The 23,683-nt window shown below is 32.9% G+C and overlaps 1 protein-coding gene across 2 annotated transcripts in view; it reads left to right on the top strand.

The window, feature by feature from the left end:
* Positions 1 to 22,623, top strand: part of LOC106459730 (transcription factor COE3-like) — a 121,559-nt gene extending 98,936 nt beyond the window's left edge. The window contains exons 8-15 of one of the 2 annotated variants that reach the window (XM_022386268.1): positions 3,535 to 3,652; positions 6,811 to 6,953; positions 8,707 to 8,833; positions 10,797 to 10,885; positions 12,298 to 12,472; positions 14,091 to 14,264; positions 16,763 to 16,960; positions 20,656 to 22,623. In XM_022386268.1, the coding sequence (XP_022241976.1) occupies positions 3,535 to 3,652; positions 6,811 to 6,953; positions 8,707 to 8,833; positions 10,797 to 10,885; positions 12,298 to 12,472; positions 14,091 to 14,264; positions 16,763 to 16,960; positions 20,656 to 20,762 (1,131 nt within the window). In that variant the 3' untranslated portion in view covers positions 20,763 to 22,623. The remainder of the gene's footprint in view (positions 1 to 3,534; positions 3,653 to 6,810; positions 6,954 to 8,706; positions 8,834 to 10,796; positions 10,886 to 12,297; positions 12,473 to 14,090; positions 14,265 to 16,762; positions 16,961 to 20,655) is intronic. The other variant, XM_022386269.1, reaches the window with a different exon arrangement.
* Positions 22,624 to 23,683: the final 1,060 nt, after the last annotated feature.

Raw genomic sequence — 23,683 nt, 5'->3', positions numbered from 1 at the left:
CCAGGGTTACTGATGAGGGGTGGAATGCCTCGAAACCGGTATAACTCAGTGGAAATTGGTAAACCTAATGATAGGTTGGGCTTCACATATATTTTTTGGCACTTTAAACGACTTGTTTGGCTGAATAATTTACAAGAATAAATTAGAAGCATCACTGCAGCATATTCTTCAAATTCTTATATAAATATAGAATTACTGTGTGAGAAAGACATTTCCAAACATCATACATGTAATAGGCATAATATTTGTGCTAAAACCCACATTCGACTGCAGATTTCGTGTTCTTGTCCAGGGCTACTGATGAGTCGAATGATATTTTGAGTTTCACATGTATTTTTTAGTACCTTAGGTCTATTACTGTGAATTGTTTTCTTTTTTACTTATAAATAGCAAGCTCATAGGTTCCATTGCTTCGTGAGCTTTTGGGCTTATAACAGGTCTTAACGTCCAATTCACAACAGCAAAATTAACAACCTTGATAAGTATTGACATTCCATTTACTAAATAAGACGCAATTTAAAAATAAATACCTCAGTAGTATATGGTAGCGATCGTAACTGATTGATTAGTGAAAAGTAAAAACTCGTTCCTGTTGAACAATATTTTGTAGATGAGTGAATATTTGTGTCTGGAGAAGAGGGCGCTTCAATTTTTCTGTATTACGGAAGAGCATGTTTAATTTGGCAGTCAAACATACAAAAACTTGCCAAACGCAACAGTGTGGATACACAAGTTTTAGTGTATCCACGTAATATATTATCTTATCTATCCATTTTTGTGTTCTCTTGTTTGCCTCCGAGGTTAATTCCTTTCACGTCTAGCTAACTGTACAAATATGCGCAGTTCAAATGTGTTTACCAGCTTGGGATGCTAGCTCACTCAGTATATTACTAGAGAAACAAATGAGCTGTATATTTATATAACTTTGTGCCGCAATTTGCTTAGATGATGACTTTTATTTCTTAATGCACATAGTGACCTCATAAACTTGTTGGTTTAGAAACTGTATCTCAGAGTTAGCCAATGAAACGACTTCTTGCGATATACTGCACGCCAACTATAGACGCCAGTCTAGCATCCACCAGCACGCCCTTGATCTGCCAACTAGTTTACAAACAGTTTATCTAACGAACTTAAAGATACGAAACATCGACCAGCTTAATGTTCTGAACAGCCGTCACGCCCTTCAACAACGTGTACAGGCATTTAGGTCACCAGAAATAAGAACAAAAAAGTTTATGTAGAACATTATTCTGTTAATAAATCTGCATTGTATTTCATAAAATTGAAATATTTTTTTAATTTTGCTGCTTATGGAATCCGTAATTTTACTTGTGAACCCCCCCCCCCCCCAAGAAAACTAGAAAGAAGAAAAGCTTTTAACTCGCAGAAACAGTATATTTGTAAACTTGATTTATATAGATTAGTCTGTTATGGTTGTTTCCTTTGCGACAATTCAAAATTCGCGCAGTCCTCTTAAGGAGGTTTTAGACATTATTTTTTTTTGCTGAACCCCTCAGAACTATGACAGTGGTGTATTATTTCTCAGCTTCTTCGCTACATGTATGTATAGATCATTAAATGGTTAAACACTATGTGAACGATTAAAAATTACTCATAAAAGCTGATAAAATATTTTAAATTGATTTTCATCTTGACGTCACAGAACGCTGTCGCAGAAGTTAAGAAAATAGTTCAAGATTTTCTGGCATTCATGTTGTGAAATTAAGTTAATCGTAAATAGAAATAACGACGCCTCAACCTAATTAACAAGGATAAAATTGATTACATTAAAGTTTTAACTTTGCTTTTAGAACGAATATAATGTTAATTGAAATTTAACAGGGGCATATTTCAAGCTAAACTGACAGATATTTGCACTGTAATGTACTATGATATGTCTTAGATTTTCACTAAACTGGCTTGTTGAAAACTAAACACAAGAGTTATATATATGTAAGACTTAAGCTATTTTGTTTGATTTAGCTATAAATGGATAGTCGTTGTTTATTTCAGACGCTCTGCACCATGTATAAATATAAGATAGTCATAGGGATAGATAATAAAATATCCTCTTATAATCATGCATCAAATTGGTTATTCATAACTGATTGATAACTAAAGGGTGACACAAGATTAAAACGAAGCTGCGGCTAACAAGAGCATAAGCCTGCTAATCGTCAAATGTGTCATATGATTTAAACGAAGCTGTGGTTAAGGTGAATGTAACTAGTTAGTTGTTAAAGTTTGACTCTTGATTTAATCGATGCTTTGGCTAAGGTGAAAGAAAACCTGGCTAATTGGTATATTGTGAAGCATAATTTAAACGAAGTTGTTGCTAAGGTGAATGTAACTTGGCCAGTTTTTAAAGTGTGACATAGACAGTGGAATGACTATAACAAGTTTAGCTGTACGAAAACTTGTAGAAAAAAACAACACCAGAGGGATTAAGCTATGAGTGATGTACTTGACAAACTTAATTATAGAAGAAAATTAATGAACTAACTCAATGAAAATAATGAAATAAAACATATAAAAGATGGAGGAAAAACAAAACTAGCACTTATGAAAAATAGACATAGCTTCTTAATTATGGAAGAGTTACATTTTCAAAATGCTAGGGTTAAAAATGATCTTTATGATTTAATTGTAATGCAATGCATAAATGCCCATAATCAAGAGTTTTGATCATTCAAGCAAGTGACAATACTATATAATAGCTAATTTTACTACCTATTGTTATCGAGTAACTCGTAACGTTTCGCCTACCGGGATCATCCTACAGCATTGTAGCAATTACGAGTAAGTGGATTACTACTATTTCCCTTAGAATGTGTTACAAAATTTCTATTTTAACAACATTACCAATGTAATACTTCTTTGTGTGTGTGCCTGTATAATTTCAATTAAACACATTTACATTAAAGCTGGTTTGTTCTTATTTCCTGTATTACGCTCAAGTAAAATAATGTAAAGTCAGTACAATAACATTATCATATATGAATTATTTAATTAATCATGGTTTTAACACGAACATGCTTATAACGGATCCATAAAGTGTAAAAAAGTGCATTATTGTATTGAAACAGTGTTTATAAAAATTATTTATGAACTGAAGCGTTGAAAGATGAACATAATAAAGAAACGTTATAACCATATAAGCAGAGCAAGAACATATATAGGGTTGTTTTGAATTTCGTGCAAAGCTACACGAGAGCAATCTGCGCTAGCCGTCCATAATTTAGCTGCGTTAAACTAGAGAGTAGGCAGCTAGTCAACACCACCCATCGTCAACTCTTGGGCTACTCTTTTACCAACGAATAGTGGGATTGACTGTCACATTATAACACCCCCAAGGCTGAAAGGGCGAGCATGTTCGAGGGCAGGAATTCCAACCCACATTTTTAGGTTGATGCTTCTAAAAATTGTGTGTTTGAGTATCAATGAAAATGTTTAGTTTTTGTATACACTAAAACATGTGCAGAGTGTGTTTTTGAAAACGTTTAACATGTTTTCCGTTGATTTCTAAAACAGGTTGTTATTTCAACACAAGTCACAGTAGATGGCCCTCTGTTGGCAGTTTCTGACAACATGTTTGTACACAACAACTCGAAACACGGCAGAAGAGCCAAAAGACTGGACCCAACAGAAGGTAAGCAAATATTTTCTTTTCCGAAAGGTTTAGTTAGGAGCTTTAACAGACACGTAGTCACCACCATATACCCTATCAATTGTTAACAAACAGTAACTAACTTCCATATACTAACTTAACCTGTATTACTGATAACGCGGATCTTCTGAAACTAAACCTTCGTTTAAGCATTGAAATGTCACTCTTCGGTGCTTAAAGGTTTACTACATCCGTCAATGAACTTAATTCCCTTGTTTACATTACTTCCTAAGTGAAATATAATCTATACAATTTTTACTTGTTTAATCTAGTTAATTAGTTGTCGTTTTTTTTTACCATATTATATTGAGGGTTGAGTACTTTATATTAAAACTATTTAGAATATGCAAACCAGCCGATATGAAGTCGCTGTGGAATGGGTTGTTTGTTTGAAGTTAAGCACAAAGATACACAATGGGCTATCTGTGCTCTGCCCTCCACGGGCATCGAAACTTCTAGCGTTGGTAGTCCGGAGACATATCGCTGTGTCACTGGGGGACGTGGAATGACATTTATCAGAACTGCATGTTGACATTACTTGGCGTTGTGTAGATACAATGATGTTAACAAATACTGGTCACTTTTGGGAAGAGTAATAACAGCCTTTTCCGACGCAAACTATTCATACACTCAACTCATAACTATATGTTATACGTTATACGTTATACTTAATGACATTTGAAAACAAAAGAATATTGATAACTTGGGGCACCTAGACCCAGCCATGGTAAGCAAGATGCAGCGTCTTGTAATAGATGAGAGTCCACAAACATAAAGATCAGTAGCAAAGATTGTCTACGTACCTCAGGCAACAGTATGCAACATAATAAAGAAGCATATTTGTTTGGAATAGTGGCATAAGTCACGAGTATACAATATCAGTCGTCGCATATCTCAAGCAGATGGAAAATTGAACGAGTATTCATGCTATTCCACAAGATGATATACTGGTCAAGTCGCCAGATGGAGTGCCTATGGATTTCTGTATGATCAGACAGTTGGAATAGGTCTAGATAACTATTGTCCTGGTACAATAGATGGGAGGAGGGACGTGTTTTTGACATGGCATCCTTACGATGGAACTTTTGCAGGGAAACGTACGTTGTAGGGCTCTTGTCAAGATGCACGGTTGTCACATAGAGCACGACCGGACGTAACGACATAAACTTTAACGACGTGGTGAATTTCCCTGTAGAACCAAGCTACATAATGAACGAATGAAATACGGGTATCATGTAAGCGATCAACAACTTTGAATTTTCTTAAAAGCTTATGATAAAAAAGCTAGACAGATACAATTATAATATAGAAAACTCGATTGATAAGTTTTCGCTGAGTGAACATGACCTCGTGGAGTTATCAGATCTGTTTGTGCCAATGAACTCTACAGAAAACTCGATCATGATCTGTAGACTTCAGTGTCCTGTTTGATACTAGCTAAGCACAACCTCGATGATTTCTCAGATCTTTCTGTAACATTTAAATCTGTTGAAAACTCGTGCACATTCATTGCACTTTAGTGATAAGTTTTCAGTGACTGAGCACGAAATCGGTGACTACTTAAATCTTTATGACAAAGAATTCTGCAGGAAACTGTGTTTGCTCTGAGGGGTTGAAGAACGAGTTGTCACTGACTGAGTAAAAGCTCAGTGACTTATCGGATCTTTCTTTGGCAGTAAATTATGCAGTAAACTCATGCATGCGACGAGTTATCAATGGCCAAACATGACCTCGAACATTTTCCAGATCTTTCTGTAACAATAAATTCTATAGGAAATTAGTGCATGTGGCCAGTTGTCACTGGCCAAACACGACCTCAGTGACTTCTCATATCTTTCTGTGACAATGAATTCTGCAGGAAACTCGTGCATACTCTACAGACTTGAGTGACGAGTTAGTTCTAAGCTTTATAAAACCTTCAGTACTACTTGCCGTCGGTATTTTGGCCTGGGGCAATTCCTTTGGGATTTCGTACATTGATTGGAAGATACTTTAGCTCAGACCCCGCTGTACCACATCCAAACACACTTATTGACCGTTATCCACTCCCATTGGCCGCTAGTGGCCGCTGTTCCTGTGCTATAGGGTTCCAGTCACTTCAATTTATACCTCAATAATGTCACAATTTAAAAGGCTCCTGTTTTTGTGGTCTTTATCAGGACGCGCGTGTCACAAGACTTCCGCCATTTCCTGGTTGAGATTCTATTGAATTTGTTGGTTTGGTCATGTCACGAAACATCCCGTGTGTATCACAGTAATGAGAGAAAAGGGCGTTTTTATAACGTGCAATATACAGTTTTATTTCGGAGCTCGTTGCAATGCGTTTTCTTTTGCTCTGTTTAAAAATGCAGAGGGGTGGAAAAAAGCAGAAAAACGTTTGTAGTTCTTTGATAAAGTTTTCACGGTAGCAATTGTTTATATCTAACTAATTATAAGTATCGTAATTTTTAAACACATTTCAGAATGTTATGTTTTGTACATTTTATGCACGATAATGAAAACTAGCGTTTCGTTGTTACAATGTGATAATCATATTTTTCTTCAGTGATTGAGCGGTAAGTCTGAAGTCTTATAACCCTGGAAATTGGGTTTCGACATCGACTGTGGCCAGAGCACAGATAGTTCATTGTGTCGCTTTGCGCTTGACAACAAGCAAAAAATCCTCCGAAACGGGATTTTTATTTTTATGTTGTTATTAAAAAAAAGGGCTAACGTCTGAGTGAATAAAAACATATATGATTTAGTAGCATTCATATAAGATTTTTTACTGATTTCAAACTTCTTTATAATTATTTTATAATGCATACAAAAAAAAAACAACAGCAAACCTAGTATAAGAGAACCATCGCCTATTCAAACGTTTATTATGGAAAACTAAAAGATGCATAATACCTTCTAGGTTCATCTTAAAGATTGTGCAAGCGTGTAATATTGTAGAAATAATCACAACAAGTACTGCTAACAAGAGTTAGCAAACGTTTTGCATAGAATATTATTTTGGTTGGTTTACATTATTAGGCATAAAAGTCAAATATTTAGTATATTTTAAATTGTTGATCTAAAATACTTTTTATTTTAGAAAATATTGTGAATGATAGTTATTCCTTGAGTATAATAAAAAATACTTAAACATTTTTCAGTTCTGTTTACAGCAACACCATGTATTAAAGCCATCTGTCCCAGTGAAGGTTGGACGACAGGGGGCAGCACAGTTATAATCATTGGAGATAATTTTTTCGACGGTCTTCAGGTTCTGTTCGGTACTATGTTAGTGTGGAGTGAAGTAAGTTTAAACTAATAAGTATGATGTGCTATTGTTTATTGAAAGGTGACCGTGTTTGTTTAAGATTAGTTGGCATTGAAAACTAAAATATCAAACAAATGAATATTTCAGTTTTGAATATCACTAAAATGTATATCAAAGCACAATAGAAGTTTATACTAAATAAAATAAACCAATCTTTCATTTTGAACTCTGATTCAGACTCATATAAAACTCCATAAAACAAACAAAATTACATTATAGTATTTTGAACATTTACAAATCAATTATTATTCAGGTGAGAAATTGATTTGTTTCCTGGTTAAACTTGACATGTAGAATTTAGATAAAGATGAGTATGCCAGCCAAGATGTTTATTGTTATCGTTATTATTATTATTGTAGAGTTTAGATACATATCAGAGTGCCAGCCAAGATGTTTATTGTTATCATTATTATTATTGTAGAATTTAGATAAAGATGAGTATGCCAGCCAAAATGTTTGTTGTTATCATTATTATTATTGTAGAATTTAGATAAAGATGAGTATGCCAGCCAAGATGTTTATTGTTATCATTATTATTATTGTAGAGTTTACTCCGTATGATAGAAGGTGTTACATAAACAACTGTTCATTAGAATTGAATGTGTTTTGAAAGAAACGTTTAAGGTAAATTTAATTGTTATATTCATCATTTCTACCGGCGTTTTATCTGTAAATATTCAGTAATGTTCAACAACACGTTTTAGTAATTGATTCACAACAGTACTAATATTTCAACTGAAATAAGCGAATTTGAAAACCTTGCATGATTCTCCAGAGAGAGAATTTTACGAAAGTTAGCTTTACTTACAGATCAAAAAATAAAAATGTTGCCATCATTATAGCTTAAACAGTAAAAGAAAAATAAAAACAATTTTTACCAAATAGGTTTGTTAGATACAAAGGATTTACATAAATAATGTTGAAGACATTTTAAGAACTAACATAGTTTTGCATTTACACTAAATGTTTTAAATGAATGAGATCAAAGTCATTATTCTTGCTAAACCATAAATAAGATCAACTTTATTCATGAATACATAATTATTTATGCTAAACGATACGTTTGAACATAAGATGTTTCCTGCTCTATAGCTAGTTTCTCTATGATTTTCAGTAACTATACTTTTCAATCCTCTTATTAGTTTTGAAAATCATGTTAACTTTATTTTCACAGGAGGCATCAACAACCTTTGAATGTGATACAGATACTGCTCATTTTCTACAATATTAACTTAAAGGAAAGATTCACTGCTGAGTACACATTTTAATAAAAGCTACTTTATAAAAACCGTTTACAAATTCCACCGTAATTATTCATCTAATGTGTTATTTGACTCCAAAAATGATGTACAATGACGTTTTAGTTTCAAGTATATTGTTTCTGTCATTAAATTTATTTTATACAGCGAAATTTTCATTTTAATTTCCAAAAGTTAACGCGAAAAAATTTCATCCCGTCTACAACACATAAATATACACATTTTGTGTTCTGCAGTTTAAATAGTTCTTTTTTTCTTTGAAACTTTATCGTAGATATATTTTACGAAGTCTCAAGAATTATTAATGAAATATTTTTTTGCCTCCACATGAAACTACCAAAGGAATCCTAAATACTCACATAAAAGTGTATGATAGACAGATAGAAATAAAACATTTTAATGCATGGGGTAGTGAATCTCAACTATGTAATGTACTGCTCTCTTAAAATATTAATCTGCTTTTCCAATAGTTGATTACATCACATGCTATCCGAGTCCAGACACCCCCACGTCATATTCCTGGTGTTGTGGAAGTCACTTTGTCGTACAAATCTAAGCAGTTTTGTAAAGGAGCACCTGGAAGATTTGTCTACGTTTGTAAGTATCTTATTTTCTGCTTTGGAATATAGAAGGATTAATGTTTTCTGCTCAACGTGCTACAGCAGAGACTTCTTGTTTCCTTTCTCACCTTTCTTTTATCTTTATTATTTCATCTAGGTTTAAAGTTTCGGTTCATTCGGTTTTCCATCAACATTTCACACTATTCCCCTTTCTCCTTTTTTTTCACCTTTATCTTTCCTTTCGTAGTTTATTTCGGAAATCTCTCATACTTAATATTCATCCTCGTTTTCCACTTTATTCACCCTCACTTTCATCTTTATACCTACCTTTTCTACGTTAGTTTATTATTCCACATTCCTTTGCTACTCCCAAATTTATCCTCTTTCTTATTATTTAAATTTAACTTTTTACTCTATATTTCTGTATTTTATGATGCTTTGTGGCAGTCTATACAAAGCTAACTCCTCTTTATTTATTATTCTCTGTTTATTATTTATTTCTCTTTACTTTCCTTTAAAACGCTCAGATTTATACCTTAACATCTAGTTATTCTGAAATTTGTAAGAATGTTTTTCATTTTCATTTTATTTCATATTTTCTATATTAATCTTATTCACGTGTTAGCCTTTATTGTCCTTACTAATATTTTATTATTTCTTAAATCTATATATAAAACTCAAAATTTCTCTGTTTGTTTGTTTGCTTGACTGTTTGTCCGCCGCGTTCACTGCACAGGTCACACTTCCCTTACGTAAAGTTGCGCAAAACAACAATTTTTCGTTGATATACGAGTTTATAGTCTGCTAGCTGAACCGGTAATTTTGTCGTTAACATATACATTACACGAATATATTCTACACAAACTTGACATTTTCTGGTATGTTTGAGTTAACGTTTAATTTAGAATATAGCATTATAGGCCTATATAGTTATAAATTATTGAATATATATATCTACTAATACATTATATATTTAACCTCACATACAAAAGAAATGTATACAGAATTAGAATTTCGTATGTGAAAAAGCAAACAGTAGGCCTAGCCTATATAATCAAATTATGCCATCTACCATAATATAGACTACGTGAAAAGAGTAAGGCTTAAATTATAATACTATGTACATTAAGATTAAAGTCAAGTCAGCATAACTGGTAGAACGCTTGCATGATGTGGAAGATGGGTTGAACCTAGAAATTGTATTTTTTTTATTACGATTAGAATAGACAGTCTTATTTAGTTATACATTACTAATTATACATCTACTAATACATCCTATATTTAACCTCACATACAAAAGAAATGTATGCATAATTAGAATGTTGTGTGTGAAAAAGCAAACAGTAGGCCTAGTCTATATAATCAAATTATGCTGTCTACCATAAAATACACTACGTGAAAAGTCAGCGAATGTATTTTATTCTACTTTTTTTTCTCCGGGTGGTTCAATACCTGTAAGTGGATTTTTTTTCTTTCAATACATTATAAAGTAAAATATTGCATTTTGTTTGTAGTTTATTTCATACATCAATGTCATAATGTGAATACGGTATCACAATCATAAAAATATATTAAATTTACATTAAAGCGAATTAAACATAATATTACATACATATTTATGTTTAAAATTTTAATATTTGAAGAGGGATGACGGGGGATGGGGGGGAACAGAGCTAGGCTTGTCCTGTTCATCAGAACGGGTACTCATACATGTATAACATAATCTAAATATTCTCCATAAGGGCCTATTTATCCTTACCAGTGAAGGAAAAACAACAACAACAACAAAAAAACATCGTTTACAAAAAAGCCCTGATTTATAACAGATTCGTAGTTTATTTTCAAAAATCGAACCTAAGGTTGTTCTTGTTTCTTTCATAAATTCACAAAATATTTTTTACTTATCGAAATATGGAACGGGGAAACAGAGAGAGAGCAAGCCGGGCAACACTACTGGTCTTCTATATTTTTTATTGTAATTAACTTTTATTTTTCTCCAGCTCTGAATGAACCTACAATTGATTATGGTTTCCAACGTTTGGCGAAACTCATCCCTAGACACCCCGGTGATCCAGAAAAACTTCCCAAGGTAAGGATATTAAGCCGAAACTGCAGAAAATAACGAATTCTTGCTTCACCTATCAACCATAAAAAGCTGACTTTTCTAAATATTTGGGTGTCATCTTGATATTAAGATGGGTGTAGTCTCGTGGTTAACGTAATTCCAGTTTTTTCAAGTTCACCCCACATATGTTCAATTGGATTGACATCTGTGGATTGAGGTGGCCATGGGAGATGCCTGAAGTCTCCGTCATGTTTCTCAAATCATGTACGTAAAATTTGTGCAAGGTGGATGGAAGCAGTGTTGTACTGGAGGAAGACGCCACTATCAGTGTACACAAGAAGCACTCCTGGATGCACTTGATCAGACATTATATTGCGGTAAGCTGTGGTATTCATTCTGCCTTTTAAAGCGACCAATGAATCCAAAGAGATATGTCCCATACCATAACTCCACTACCAGAGGCCTTGACAGTTGGGAGAGAGGTCGAGTGATCCGATTGCTTTCTCCAAATCTGTTTTTTTTTTCATCACTACAATAAAAAAAAGTTTTGCGTTACTCTTAGGGCCCAATCTCTTTTCGCCAATCTTCAGTAGTCCAATGTCTGCACTCCTTACACCACTCAAAGGGTTTTGTTTTATTGGTAACCGAGACCAGTAGTTTACGCAATGGTCTCCTACTGCCGTAGTCTATTCGTTGAACCTTTCTTCGCAAGATACGGTTAGGGATGGGTGTGGATTACCTTGCATTTAATATCTCTGTCAGTTGGTCTATTGTTTGGTTACTGTTTAACGTTACCATCCTGTCTAACTGCATTTCCCTCTTTCTCTCACTAGTGTTTGCAGCCACAATTCCCCCTCGCAGCAAACGTTTTATTCACATTTTGCCATTGTTGATAAACTTGAATGACCGATGTTTTGGAGTAGCCTACCAACAAAACTGCACTGGTCCCTACGACACCTGCTAGACGTTCACCCTCTATCATGCCTCTTTTGAAGGCTGCTCTGTCGTTTCCTTTCCTTTTCCCATATCTGCAAATGAGCTTATCCTAGTCACTTATCGTGCTGCAAGGATCAACTGACACATCATGTGATCAACCTAATTTGCATCTCCAGCTCAAGTAAGACCCAAGTCTGAAAGAATACCTAGGTTCTAATAAAGTGGCCAGCCAGTGAATGTCAAGTTTTCTGGGGGAAGACTATATAATCTTAGTGTCACTCTTAAATCTAAACAAAGCAAATAATTTTGTTATTTAAGTATGTGTGTGAGTGTCACTTTTGTTATTATTTGGGGAAATTACTTCATAAAAAAAATGCTAAGAATATGTTAGTTAAAGTTGGCTCTGTAAATTGCAACATGACCATCAAAGTGTAAGTTTTGTGTGGTTATATTAATAATCGGCAAACATTATTGAAACTTAACACACTTTGTTTTGCCAGGAGATCATATTAAAGAGAGCAGCGGACCTAGCAGAAGCCCTGTATAGCATGCCGAGGAACAACCAGCTAGCACTTCCAGCGCCACGATCCCCAGCTCTAAACAATACCACAGCGATGTCAGGCTTCAATGCATACACTGGTCAGTTGGCTGTAAACGTCCAAGAAAATGGTACAGGTAAGAGAAAAATAATTTACAATGAAATGAAATTATTGATATTAGCTAGTAACGAGAACGGTCGTTTTCTTGAAGCTAACTTATGAACTTGCTGCTACTCGACTCATAACGATATTTCATCAATAAAATTATAGAACCTATCTTCTGGTTGCCCAGCATTCTGAAAAACAAGCTTCGTGAAACATTAATAGCAAACAAAACAAAAGTGAAGCTGGATGAAATTAGTTGTAATTTGATATTTTTGGTGATATTGTATAAATGTATTAAAAATATTTCAAAACCTGCAATTCACTACTTGAACTGAGTAGCTCGAAAGCTTAGCTTACTTTACATTGTATATATGTGTGTATTTATAGATATTTGCAGACCGATCTATTTATCTCTTCAGGATGTATACATGAGTTTATTTTTATCATTTTGAAACTCAAAAGAATTATTTTGTTTAAATGAATATTTGAAAGTGAGTGGTATACTTGAAAATGACAGAGTATTAAAACTTATTAGTTTATACCGATTTTAGTGTATTTAGTTGAAACAAATAGGAGCTTCAAAGCATCTGTAAAAGTTTTCTTACACAGTTTCATTATTGCATGAATATTATTTAAACGGCATAATACTTTCCAGAGTGTACTTAAAGACGTTTACAAACAACTTTTCATTTAAAGTTAATAAATAAAAGGGATGGATAGTAATAATTTCGGTTCACACTACGCTTTAATAAATAAAAGGGATGTATAGTAATCATTTCGGTTCATACTACGCTTTAATAAATAAAAGGGATGGATAGTAAAAATTTCGGTTCACACTACGCTTCTTTCAACTACGATTAACCTATCACTGATTTTTTTACCACAGAAATAGTTTGAAAAACTTTTAATAAAGATGATAAAAATAACTGAGTGAATCTTTATCATCAATGAAAAACTAATCCTAAATAATAGATTCACATGGCCATCACCTCAATAAAGGCAAAGTTTTTTGGCGATTAATACAATTGTTCTTAATTTCTTAATATGTTTGAAAAATGTTTGAAATAAGTACTAATTCTTGCGAGCTCTGATATTTATTTATTTTTCTCTATGAATATAAATATTATTTGTCAAATTTCATTAGTTCTTGAACGTGTTTCGAAAAATAATTTTTGTACGAGTAAGTTAAATAATTATAGTAGTTAAAGGAAGTTCATTAATTACAGTAGTTAAAGGAAGTTAATTAATTGCAGTAGTTAAAGGAAGTTCATTAATTACAATAGTTAAAGGAAGTTAATTAATTACAGTAGTTAAAGGAAGTTCATTAATTACAATAGTTAAAGGAAGTTAATTGATTACAATAATTAAAGGAAGTTCATTAATTACAATAGTTAAAGGAAGTTAATTGATTACAATAGTTAAAGGAAGCTTAGCTAACAGCAGTAGTATCAAGGAGTTCACCAGTTGATCAAGCAGAGATTTCAACTCATGTTTTAAGGTTTCACCACGAAACTTGTTACAAGAGTAACACAGATCACTTGAAGATCACGGTAATTTTGAACTGATTTTGAGATTGCTACTGCTTTTGTAGTGTTTATGTTACATCCAAAGATTATAGCTTATATTTCATCCCCACATTTCTCCTCTAGAGTATGGACGAGTCCAGAGCAATAGTGTATCCCCCAGAGGATACGGATCGAACACATCGACCCCCCATAGCACAAACGGAGCGACTTACGGGGCGGCGACCATGAATGGAGGTTATGGAGGGCCAGGAAACCTTGGGAATATGGCGGTACCAGGTTCTCCAGGTCTTTTTAATGGTAAGAAGAGATATCCTTATTTAGATTTGCTTTGAGAGTTGCTCAACAATGCTTAATACACCATTTTAGTTAAAAGTATATAACAGTAGTAATTGTCGTTCTAAAGCAATGCTATTACCACTTCAAATAAACATGGGCAAATAAGTACTAATTGTAATCCGAAAATAATATCAGCACAACTTCAGTTAAACGTTAACAAAATAGTAGTAGTTGTCATTCTAAAGCAACGGTAGCAACCTTTTTAGTTAAACATGGACAAACAGTAGTAGTTGTTATTCTAAAGCAACGCTCACACCACTCTTTATTAAACCTGGACAAAACAGAAGTAGTTACCATTCTAAAGCAACGCTCACACCACTCTTATTGAACATGGACAAACAGTGGGGTTGCTTTAGAATGACAACTAGCTAGCACCACTTTAGTTAATCATGGACAAACCAGTACTATTTGTCATTCTTTAACAACGCCAGCACTACTATAGTTAAACATGAACAAAACAGTATTAGTTGTCATTCTTTAACAACGCTAGCACCACTATAGTTAAACATGAACAAAACAGTATTAGTTGTCATTCTTTAACAACGCTAGCACCACTATAGTTAAACATGACAAAACAGTATTAGTTGTCATTCTTTAACAACGCTAGCACCACTATAGTTAAACATGAACAAAACAGTATTTGTTGTCATTCTAAAGCAACGCTAACACCACCTTAGTTAATCATGGACAAAACAGTATTAGTTGTCATTCTTTAACAACGCTATCACCACTATATTTAAACATAGACAAACAGTAGTAGTTGTCACTATATCGCAACGCTAGTAACACTTTTGTTGAATATGGACAAAACACACTATTTGTCATTCTAAAACAAGAGGGCTATCTCGCTAGCCGTCCCTAATTTAGCAGTGATATACTAGAGTGACGGCAGCTAGTCAACACCACCCACCGCCAACTCTTAAGCTACTCTTTTACCAACGTATAATGGGATTGACCGTCACTGTATAACGCCCCTACAGCTGAAATGGCGAGTATTTTCGGTTACGGAAATTCTAACCCGTGATCTGCAGATTGCGAGTCGAGCATCCTAACCACTAGGCCATGCGAAGTAAAAATATTCAAATTCATAGATATGATTTTCTGTATACTTTTTTAATTTATTGTAAAGATAGTCTAAAACTATAATTTTTCTTACTTAAAGAGTAACTTCAGTTAAGTTACTCCAAATTGTATGAAATTAACATTCTTAATGATTAGTCATAGTTTTGACTGAACACATTAAAAGTTCTGTTCATGCATACCGTTGACTTAAATGCGAAACCTTTTTAATAGTTATTGTTAACTTTAACACGTTAAGTGCAATGTTATCTTAATGCATAATGTTAACTTAAAATGTTAATTAAAAATTATTTATACATCATGCTGACTTACGATAACGGAAATTTCTTTATATATATTATCGACTTAAACATATTAATGCAAGGTTAATTTTTCACATATTGTTGGCTTAAATATATTAAATTCAATTTCGTTTTGTGCATATTGTTGACTTAAACACAGAGTTTTTGTATACATATTTTTGTTTATTGTAACACGCTAAATGGGAAGTTATATGTGAGAATATTGTAGTTTCCATGTAGAACTTTCTATGTCTGCAAAACCTCTAGTCGTATGGATGTATTTCTTGAAAAATATATTGACTGTTTTTCTCTCTCTGATTTAGTTTAGGGAAAACAAGTTTGACAGTCTGCAAAACCTCTAGTCGTATGGATGTATTTCTTGAAAAATATATTGACTGCTTTTCTCTCTCTGATTTAGTTTAGGGGAAAACAAGTTTGACAGTAAACATTCGAAAGTCAGTAATAATAATATAATAAAAATTGAAGTTAAATATTTATAAGGCTAAATATATTTTACAATGGAAAACAGGATTTCAAAACAACAAGAGACTTAACTAGTATGTTTAATTAATGGTAAAGCCTCTTTGGAAAGCGGATCTTCTGTGTGAGATTTAAACAAATTCCAATAAAATAACTCACTTGGAGGTTTAGGAACATACTTTAAAATGTCTGACTTTACAGACCAGAATAAATAACTGTATATTACACCACTTCTGTTTGAAACCATTAGTTTTCTCATTACATATGTATGAAGAGTATGAGCACCCATGATATACAAGTATCTGGTTGTTTTTCACGCTTTTTGTCTTCTATCTTATTTCTGTTTTGCATATTTAATAAAGGATATTTTAAAATATGAACGTAACCCACAAACTGAAGTTAGGCTGCTATAATTACATTTAGATGTAGTGTGTAAATCTCGTTTGTAATATATCTGTACATAAAGTTATAACAAACAAAACCGCTCTATTTAGTCAGACAGTGGGTTAATTGTCTGTACAGCATGACACTTGTTTGTTTTGATATATTTTGTTAAAACCATCTAAGTTATTTAAACAAAACTTGGTCTGACATATCGTCCCTGTATTGTCGGCCCAGTACCGTGTTTTACCGGTGGTGGAGGATCGGGAACTTCTTCACAAGCCCTGTTCTCCGGAAGCCTGGCCATGGGCAACAGGCTGTCAGATGTCCGACAAGAGGGTGCCTTTGCCCTGGTCTCTTCCTCGTCTTGCAGCAGTACTGTGTTTGGGTCTTGCCCCGGGAGGGGGGTTGCAGCTACCTTTCCCTGCAGAAAAGGTGTGTGCATCACCCCCTTTTATCAACCGATTAGATAATACAAACCAGTCGTATTAGATTTTTCATTTATAAATGTGTGAGATCTTATAAAACTTGCATACGTATTTGGTCGAAAAGCTAGAAAAATAGATTCGTGCCCTGCGCCAGTCATCCCAATCGTAACGTTATAGTCACGTCACTTACACTGTGTGTGCAAACATAAATAGGTAAATAGATATAATTTTAGCAACAAACAAACTTTATTTTCTAATTATCTTTTATATAATTTAAATATAACTCGGTAACTAGATCCGTTGATTTTCCTAAATGTTTAGACGCAGCCCTTGATAGAAAAGTTTTACATGTAATCTTTTGCGACTTTCGCCCACTTGGTTTCAGTCTTTACCTTCTAATTTTCTTAAACGCCGTTCATTTCATGCTGAAGTACACTACTAAACAGTTAATTAAACTTAAATTCATTGGGCTTATCATATTTATGCCATTCCTCAACATTAACAATGTTTGCTAAACACTACAGAAAAATAGATTAGAATGAAATAAACTTCTTTGGTGAAAGTTATTGTTTTCCTGGTTTGTTGGAGATATTTAGTCCTATTTGTTATTAAATAAACTGCAGTTTTCAATAATCCGAACTATTTACGAGAGTAAACCATACCTAAAACAATACATTCCATTGTTGAAGATGGTCAATAATCTCGGCTTTTTAAATCAAAAGCCAAGCTAATTAATTAAGCCACAACTGACCTATTTGTAGGAAAAGATTGTTAATCCATATGTAGTGTATGTGTAATCTGTGTCATTGTTTGCATACAGATAAACGAGTTTAATTTATTATAGCTACATTTGTTTTCGTGATGTTTTTCCATAATTTTATATACTTCATTTAACATGTTCAGTATCTTGTCCATTGACATCTTCTACACGTTAAATTACATTACACCGCAGCAAGTGTCTAATAACTAAGTAATAAGACCGTCATTATGAAGATGCTATCTGAGAAGTTAACTAGTAGTCTTCAGAATGCATGCTTACTTGTTTCATTATCATTCTCTAACTTATGAATAAAATGTAAAGATATCATTGATGTTAAAATATTTTTCAATAAATGTCAAAATGGCCAACAATTGTCGATAGAAGCTCGATAATAGAAGTTTCTGGTGACTGTGTAACTATAAAATAGTGTATCTACGGAGAGTTGTAACTAAATAAAATAGGTACATCAAATCACATTGTTAAGCTACACAAGGTTACACACGGTGGAGCTGAACTTATTTACATCGTTTAAGTACATAATATTACAATGTGTAACCGAATAAAGTTACATTGCGTAGCTACATAAAACTATATAGTGCAACTACGTCAAGTTACATTGTTGAACTACATTATATTAGACAGTGTAATTGAACCAGGTTGCATTGTGTAACTACGCAAAGCTGCATTCTATTACTGCATAATATTCTACAATTAGGGTAGCTATATTTGGCTAGATATATATATATATATATATATATATATATATGATTTACGCCTCTCCTGTCTGATATTTGGACCTCTTAAATTTTGTGATTTCGAATGTTTCAATCACCAAGTTTGATCAACCTTTTATTTTACCCGTCGTCCCTCAAGTAGTTAACGTTAATTTACTGTTCAACAATACAAATTTTAAGAGAACTGAAGCGTGACAGATTAGGTAGGATTGATTACTTTATATACTAAGTTGTCAGTGGTTCGTCTCCGTTTGATTAAACAAACAGACGGCACTGAATGCAGTTCTTTGCAAGACACAGCGCTACTGCGGTGTAGTTCATAACTTAGTGATTAGAATGTGAGCCCTTGCTTAAACAGCTAAAATGTTACACATGTTTGTTTATCTTACCTCGAAGCTACCGTTTGTGTTATCTTAAACAACGAAGAAATCACTTTCTCTTGTTATGAAGGTACTTTAAGATTAATAGTATTAGTTACTACTCTAAAGCCACCACTTAAACCAACAACGAACAATTCACTTTTCCCTTGTTATGAAAGTACTTTAAGATTAATAGTATTAGTTACTACTCTAAAGCCACAATATAAACAACGAACAATTCACTTTTCCCTTGTTATGAAAGTACTTTAAGATTAATTGTATTAGTTACTACTCTAAAACCACCATATAAACAACGAACAATTCCTTTTTCCCTTGTTATGAAAGTACTTTAAGATTAATTGTATTAGTTACTACTCTAAAACCAACCATATAAACAACGAACAATTCCTTTTCCCTTGTTATGAAAGTACTTTAAGATTAATTGTATTAGTTACTACTCTAAAACCACCATATAAACAACGAACAATTCTTTTTCCCTTGTTATGAAAGTACTTTAAGATTAATTGTATTAGTTACTACTCTAAAACCACCATATAAACAACGAACAATTCACTTTTCCCTTTTTATGAAAGTACTTTAAGATTAATAGTATTAGTTACTACTCTAAAGCCACCACTTAAACCAACAACGAACAATTCACTTTTCCCTTGTTATGAAAGTACTTTAAGATTAATTGTATTAGTTACTACTCTAAAACCACCATATAAACAACGAACAATTCACTTTTCCATTATTATGAAATTACAGTATATTTTAAGATTAATGGTATTGATCACTACTCTAAAGCCACCACTAAAACAACCAACAATGAGCTTTTTCCTTTGTTATGGAAACTATGTGATTACATGTAATATTGTTTGCATTTCTTTATCAATATTGGATATAGCTCAGTATTTAGTTTATTTACCAGCGTTATTGTCATCTGATAACGTTCTTAATCCTCTTATGAGTACCACATTATATTAAAAAAGCTCAAAAGGTCAAAAAATAAGTATTCAACATTGATTTAATCAAAATTATTTCTTCCTGTTACTTTTAATACTGCGATATTCCATGAATAATCCATTATAAAGTACAACACTTGTTACGAATGTTGTGCCAAAACTTCAACCGGCTGTTACAAATAAATTTGTGACAGCCACAATACAAAGCCTGATTTCTGGTTTGGGAAAATGCTACAATAGCCTCCTCGCAAAGGTTATTTATCTGATCTCCTTTATACTATAATTTAATGATCTTGGGTTAATTTTCATTAATATTAAATCTGTTTCGTCATTTCTTTAGACTTTTTATTTGTAGTTTCAGCTGTTTCTACCTCAATATAACGATAAAAATATAAATTATTAGTTTTGACAAATATATCTGTGAGAAAGCTCCCACAGTTGTTATAACCTATACTGAGTCTAACACCAATATCTAATCCATTAGTTTGACTTGACGAGACAACGGGTATACACAGCTTCCTATACAAGACCAACGCATATTTGTCGAAACCAATAAATAAACCATAATAAATCTGACAGTTGGAGACTTGAAAGCCTCAAAGACAGTATTACAGTTACAATAGTACCTACAGCATCTCAAAGACAGTACACCTTGTCACCGCATAATGACAGCCTGTGCATGTATTAAGGGTGTTTATAATTATGCTTTCCTTCGTGAAATCTGTGTAATCCATGATAAATCAAATTATTTTTAAACTTAGGTTAAATTTAACTCGTGAATTCTTTTTGGACGAGATAAAATTGTATATTTTTAGAACTTTAATTAGTATCTTTCATTTTCTTAGAGTGGCGAAAGGTAAAAACTTACTTTTTTTGTATTTCAGGAATGGGCGGGATTGTATCTTCACCTTTTGCAGCCATGAATCCTTTTGCTCTGCCAACTTGCAACGGTCAGTCCTACGGCAGCTCAATCGTTTCTTCAGCCAAATGACCAGAATGGTATACGCACATCCCTGCTCCTCAGGTCGCCGAGGTTAACTTCGCACACTAGTGACTGAAGAGAATGGCTAAGCCTAACTAACAAACCTCAGATTTTTGACACCAAAGATTTTATCTGAATCAACTTTGTTCTTTTTGTTATTTTGTGATTGTGTTTTGATCTCAGCTTTTTAGGCGTTTGCGCCTTATTTAATCCTGTGGAGAACTTCTAGGGTTGTGCGCATTCCAGCAGCTATATGGAACAGTGGAATGTCAAGCTGTAAACCATCAAAAAGGGTAAATTGATCCTTAAAACTTCAAGACTATGTATTCCTTGACCAAGAAAGAAAGATATGGTTTGTCCTTATGAGATGTTGTTTTGTGTCATGCTCGTGACAAATATATATATAGTAAAACGTTTTGTGACCGAAGAATTGTGTAACATACGATGAAACAGTTATTGAAATAATTATTCTTTACCGATTGTATTAAAGGAACTTGTGAGAAGCTGTTTTCACAGCAGAAGAGGTCAAGGTCAAATTCAAAAGAAATCCTCCTTCTTTTCCTTTCTAATTGGTTGAAACGTGTAGGTAACGTTTGAAATATAAATGTTACCTATATATTTTCGTGCTCAATTGTTGTTATATTTATGGCGTATTTAGAGTAATGGTTATGGCTATTTGATGTTACCTGTTGCCATGATTAATTTTTTATGTATTTCATTATGGTAGTATGAATTCTGCATGGCAAATATCATTAGTTATGCTCATATATATGAGGGTTCTTTTTCTAGTCCTGTAAAAAAAGAATGCTTCAACTATTTCAGAACAGTAATTACATAAAACATGACACGGTAAAAAGAATAAATAACTTTTTCAGGTACCGTTTTCAAAACGAAGTCCTTTAGTGGGTAAGCAGTAGATTAACGCACTTGCATAACTAAAATTCGGGGTTCGATTTCCTGCCGTGAACATAGCGCAGATTGTCCGATGTGTATCTATGCGCTCATAAAACAATATCAAAAACAAATCTAGTATATATATCACATTTGAATTTATACTTATCAAATTTTGTGAAACAGAAAAAGGCTCAATGATTTTTAACGTTTTTCTTAGATTGATTTTTTTTTTACATAAAATACGCTCTATAAAGAAATCGTTTTTTTCTGATAATGTTTCATATTGATTTTTGAACGGACCACAAATCACACAAAGTGAAATGTATTTTTCTTATTCTTCGAACATTGACTCAACAAAAGTTAATATTGAAGACTATGCTTCACCTGACACAACCAAAAACTGGCCGTGATCCATGGAATTGTAGTGACACTTCAGTGGCACTCATTGGTTTAAGGGATATATTTACCTCACCTCTTACGTGCCATTTGTAAAGAAATTTACCATTCGTATTCATGTAAATAATAAAGAAAGCGTAAACACTCATTTTGTGATCTTATTGTAAAATGTTCTGTGTAAAGATTGTATTAATTTATTGTATGTTCTCTGGGAGTGTCAAAAGTGTTACTTAATTTTCTGGGTGGAATTTACAAACAAGTTTCTTTATTTGTATTCCTCAATAATGTCATATTTCAACGACTAATTCGCCAAAGTCAATACATTGTTTTTTTCTCTACAGTTAACCCTAATGATTATTTAAGCCTGCTATTCACTTCTTGTGGCTCAGTTTTGTACTTTCTCTTGTAGTCGTGCAATAAAGTGTCCATCTTGTAAAGAAAAGATTAGAGGTTTTTACATATTGAAGGATAAGTGACGTAAATACATAAACGGAAAAATATATTCATTGATCTAACTGCGTTTTGCACATAAACAATTATGTTCTTTCTTGAAATGTAAATAAACCGTTTTTAAAATTCAGCTTAAGAAAACTATAATGACTTTGTATTGTGTTCAGTGTTCCTGATTCTTCATCTCTTTGGTAAAAAAAATTAAGCTTTTACTTATTTTAAATTTTCTTCGCCATAGTTATAAATAAGTTTCTAATTTTATATAAGATAAATGCAAACGATTGGTTATTCCACCATATTTTTAAATATAGTTATCTGTAAGTTTTTAAAATATTCATTGTATAGAAAAAAGTTCAAAATGCTTCTCTTTAGTTATTATGTTCTCTATCAGGTGCTGTTTGTTGAAAAATCCAAGTTAAGAAAATACTTTAATATGACAATTTAAACACTAATTGATGACGAGGCTTTTTTACAAGTGAAAAAGTACATAAGGTCAGTTGATGAAGTAACACTAAAATATTAAGTACTGTCAGAATACCTTTTGTCTACAAAAAACATTTTATATGTGATTAAAAATAACATAGTATTTCCAAAAATGATTTAAACCCGGGAAAACAACAAGTAGGAAAAATACTTGTTTTTTCTTAAAAGAAGAGTCAATGGATGATTTGATGATTCACACACACCTGTTTGATATACATGTTGTTTTTTATTTTGTCATAAGAATCGTTTTGTTTCAACTAAAAAGTATTTAATAATGATTATTTTCGTATGCCTTTCCAAGTTTCACTAAAACTTGTGCGTGACAAAATGTAACAATAAAAACATGTCCGCGTGCTTAAAAACAAGAATAAATTGACAATTAATGATTTATAAGTATAACCAATTATAAACTGTCAGTTTACTATTATATTAGTATGGTGTGCTTCCTTACACAAATATATTTGTATCAGCCTACATAGAGTCAAATCACAAAACATTCTACCAAAATCTCTAAAGACATTTCAACAATATTGAGCACTTACTGTGCACGAAAGAAGACAATGTGCACAAGTCTAACATAATATGCATAGTGTAATCAAATATACGGTAGTACACACCAATCAGTTGTACTTTTATGTGTATGTAAAAACCACTCAGAGCAACCAGTGATACTTTCTTCACGATATACATATGTACGTTATATGGTA

This window comes from Limulus polyphemus, unplaced genomic scaffold (assembly GCF_000517525.1).
Source record: "Limulus polyphemus unplaced genomic scaffold, Limulus_polyphemus-2.1.2 Scaffold654, whole genome shotgun sequence".
Classification (NCBI taxonomy): Eukaryota; Metazoa; Arthropoda; class Merostomata; order Xiphosura; family Limulidae; genus Limulus; species Limulus polyphemus.
This window is presented reverse-complemented; position numbering and strand designations above follow the sequence as displayed.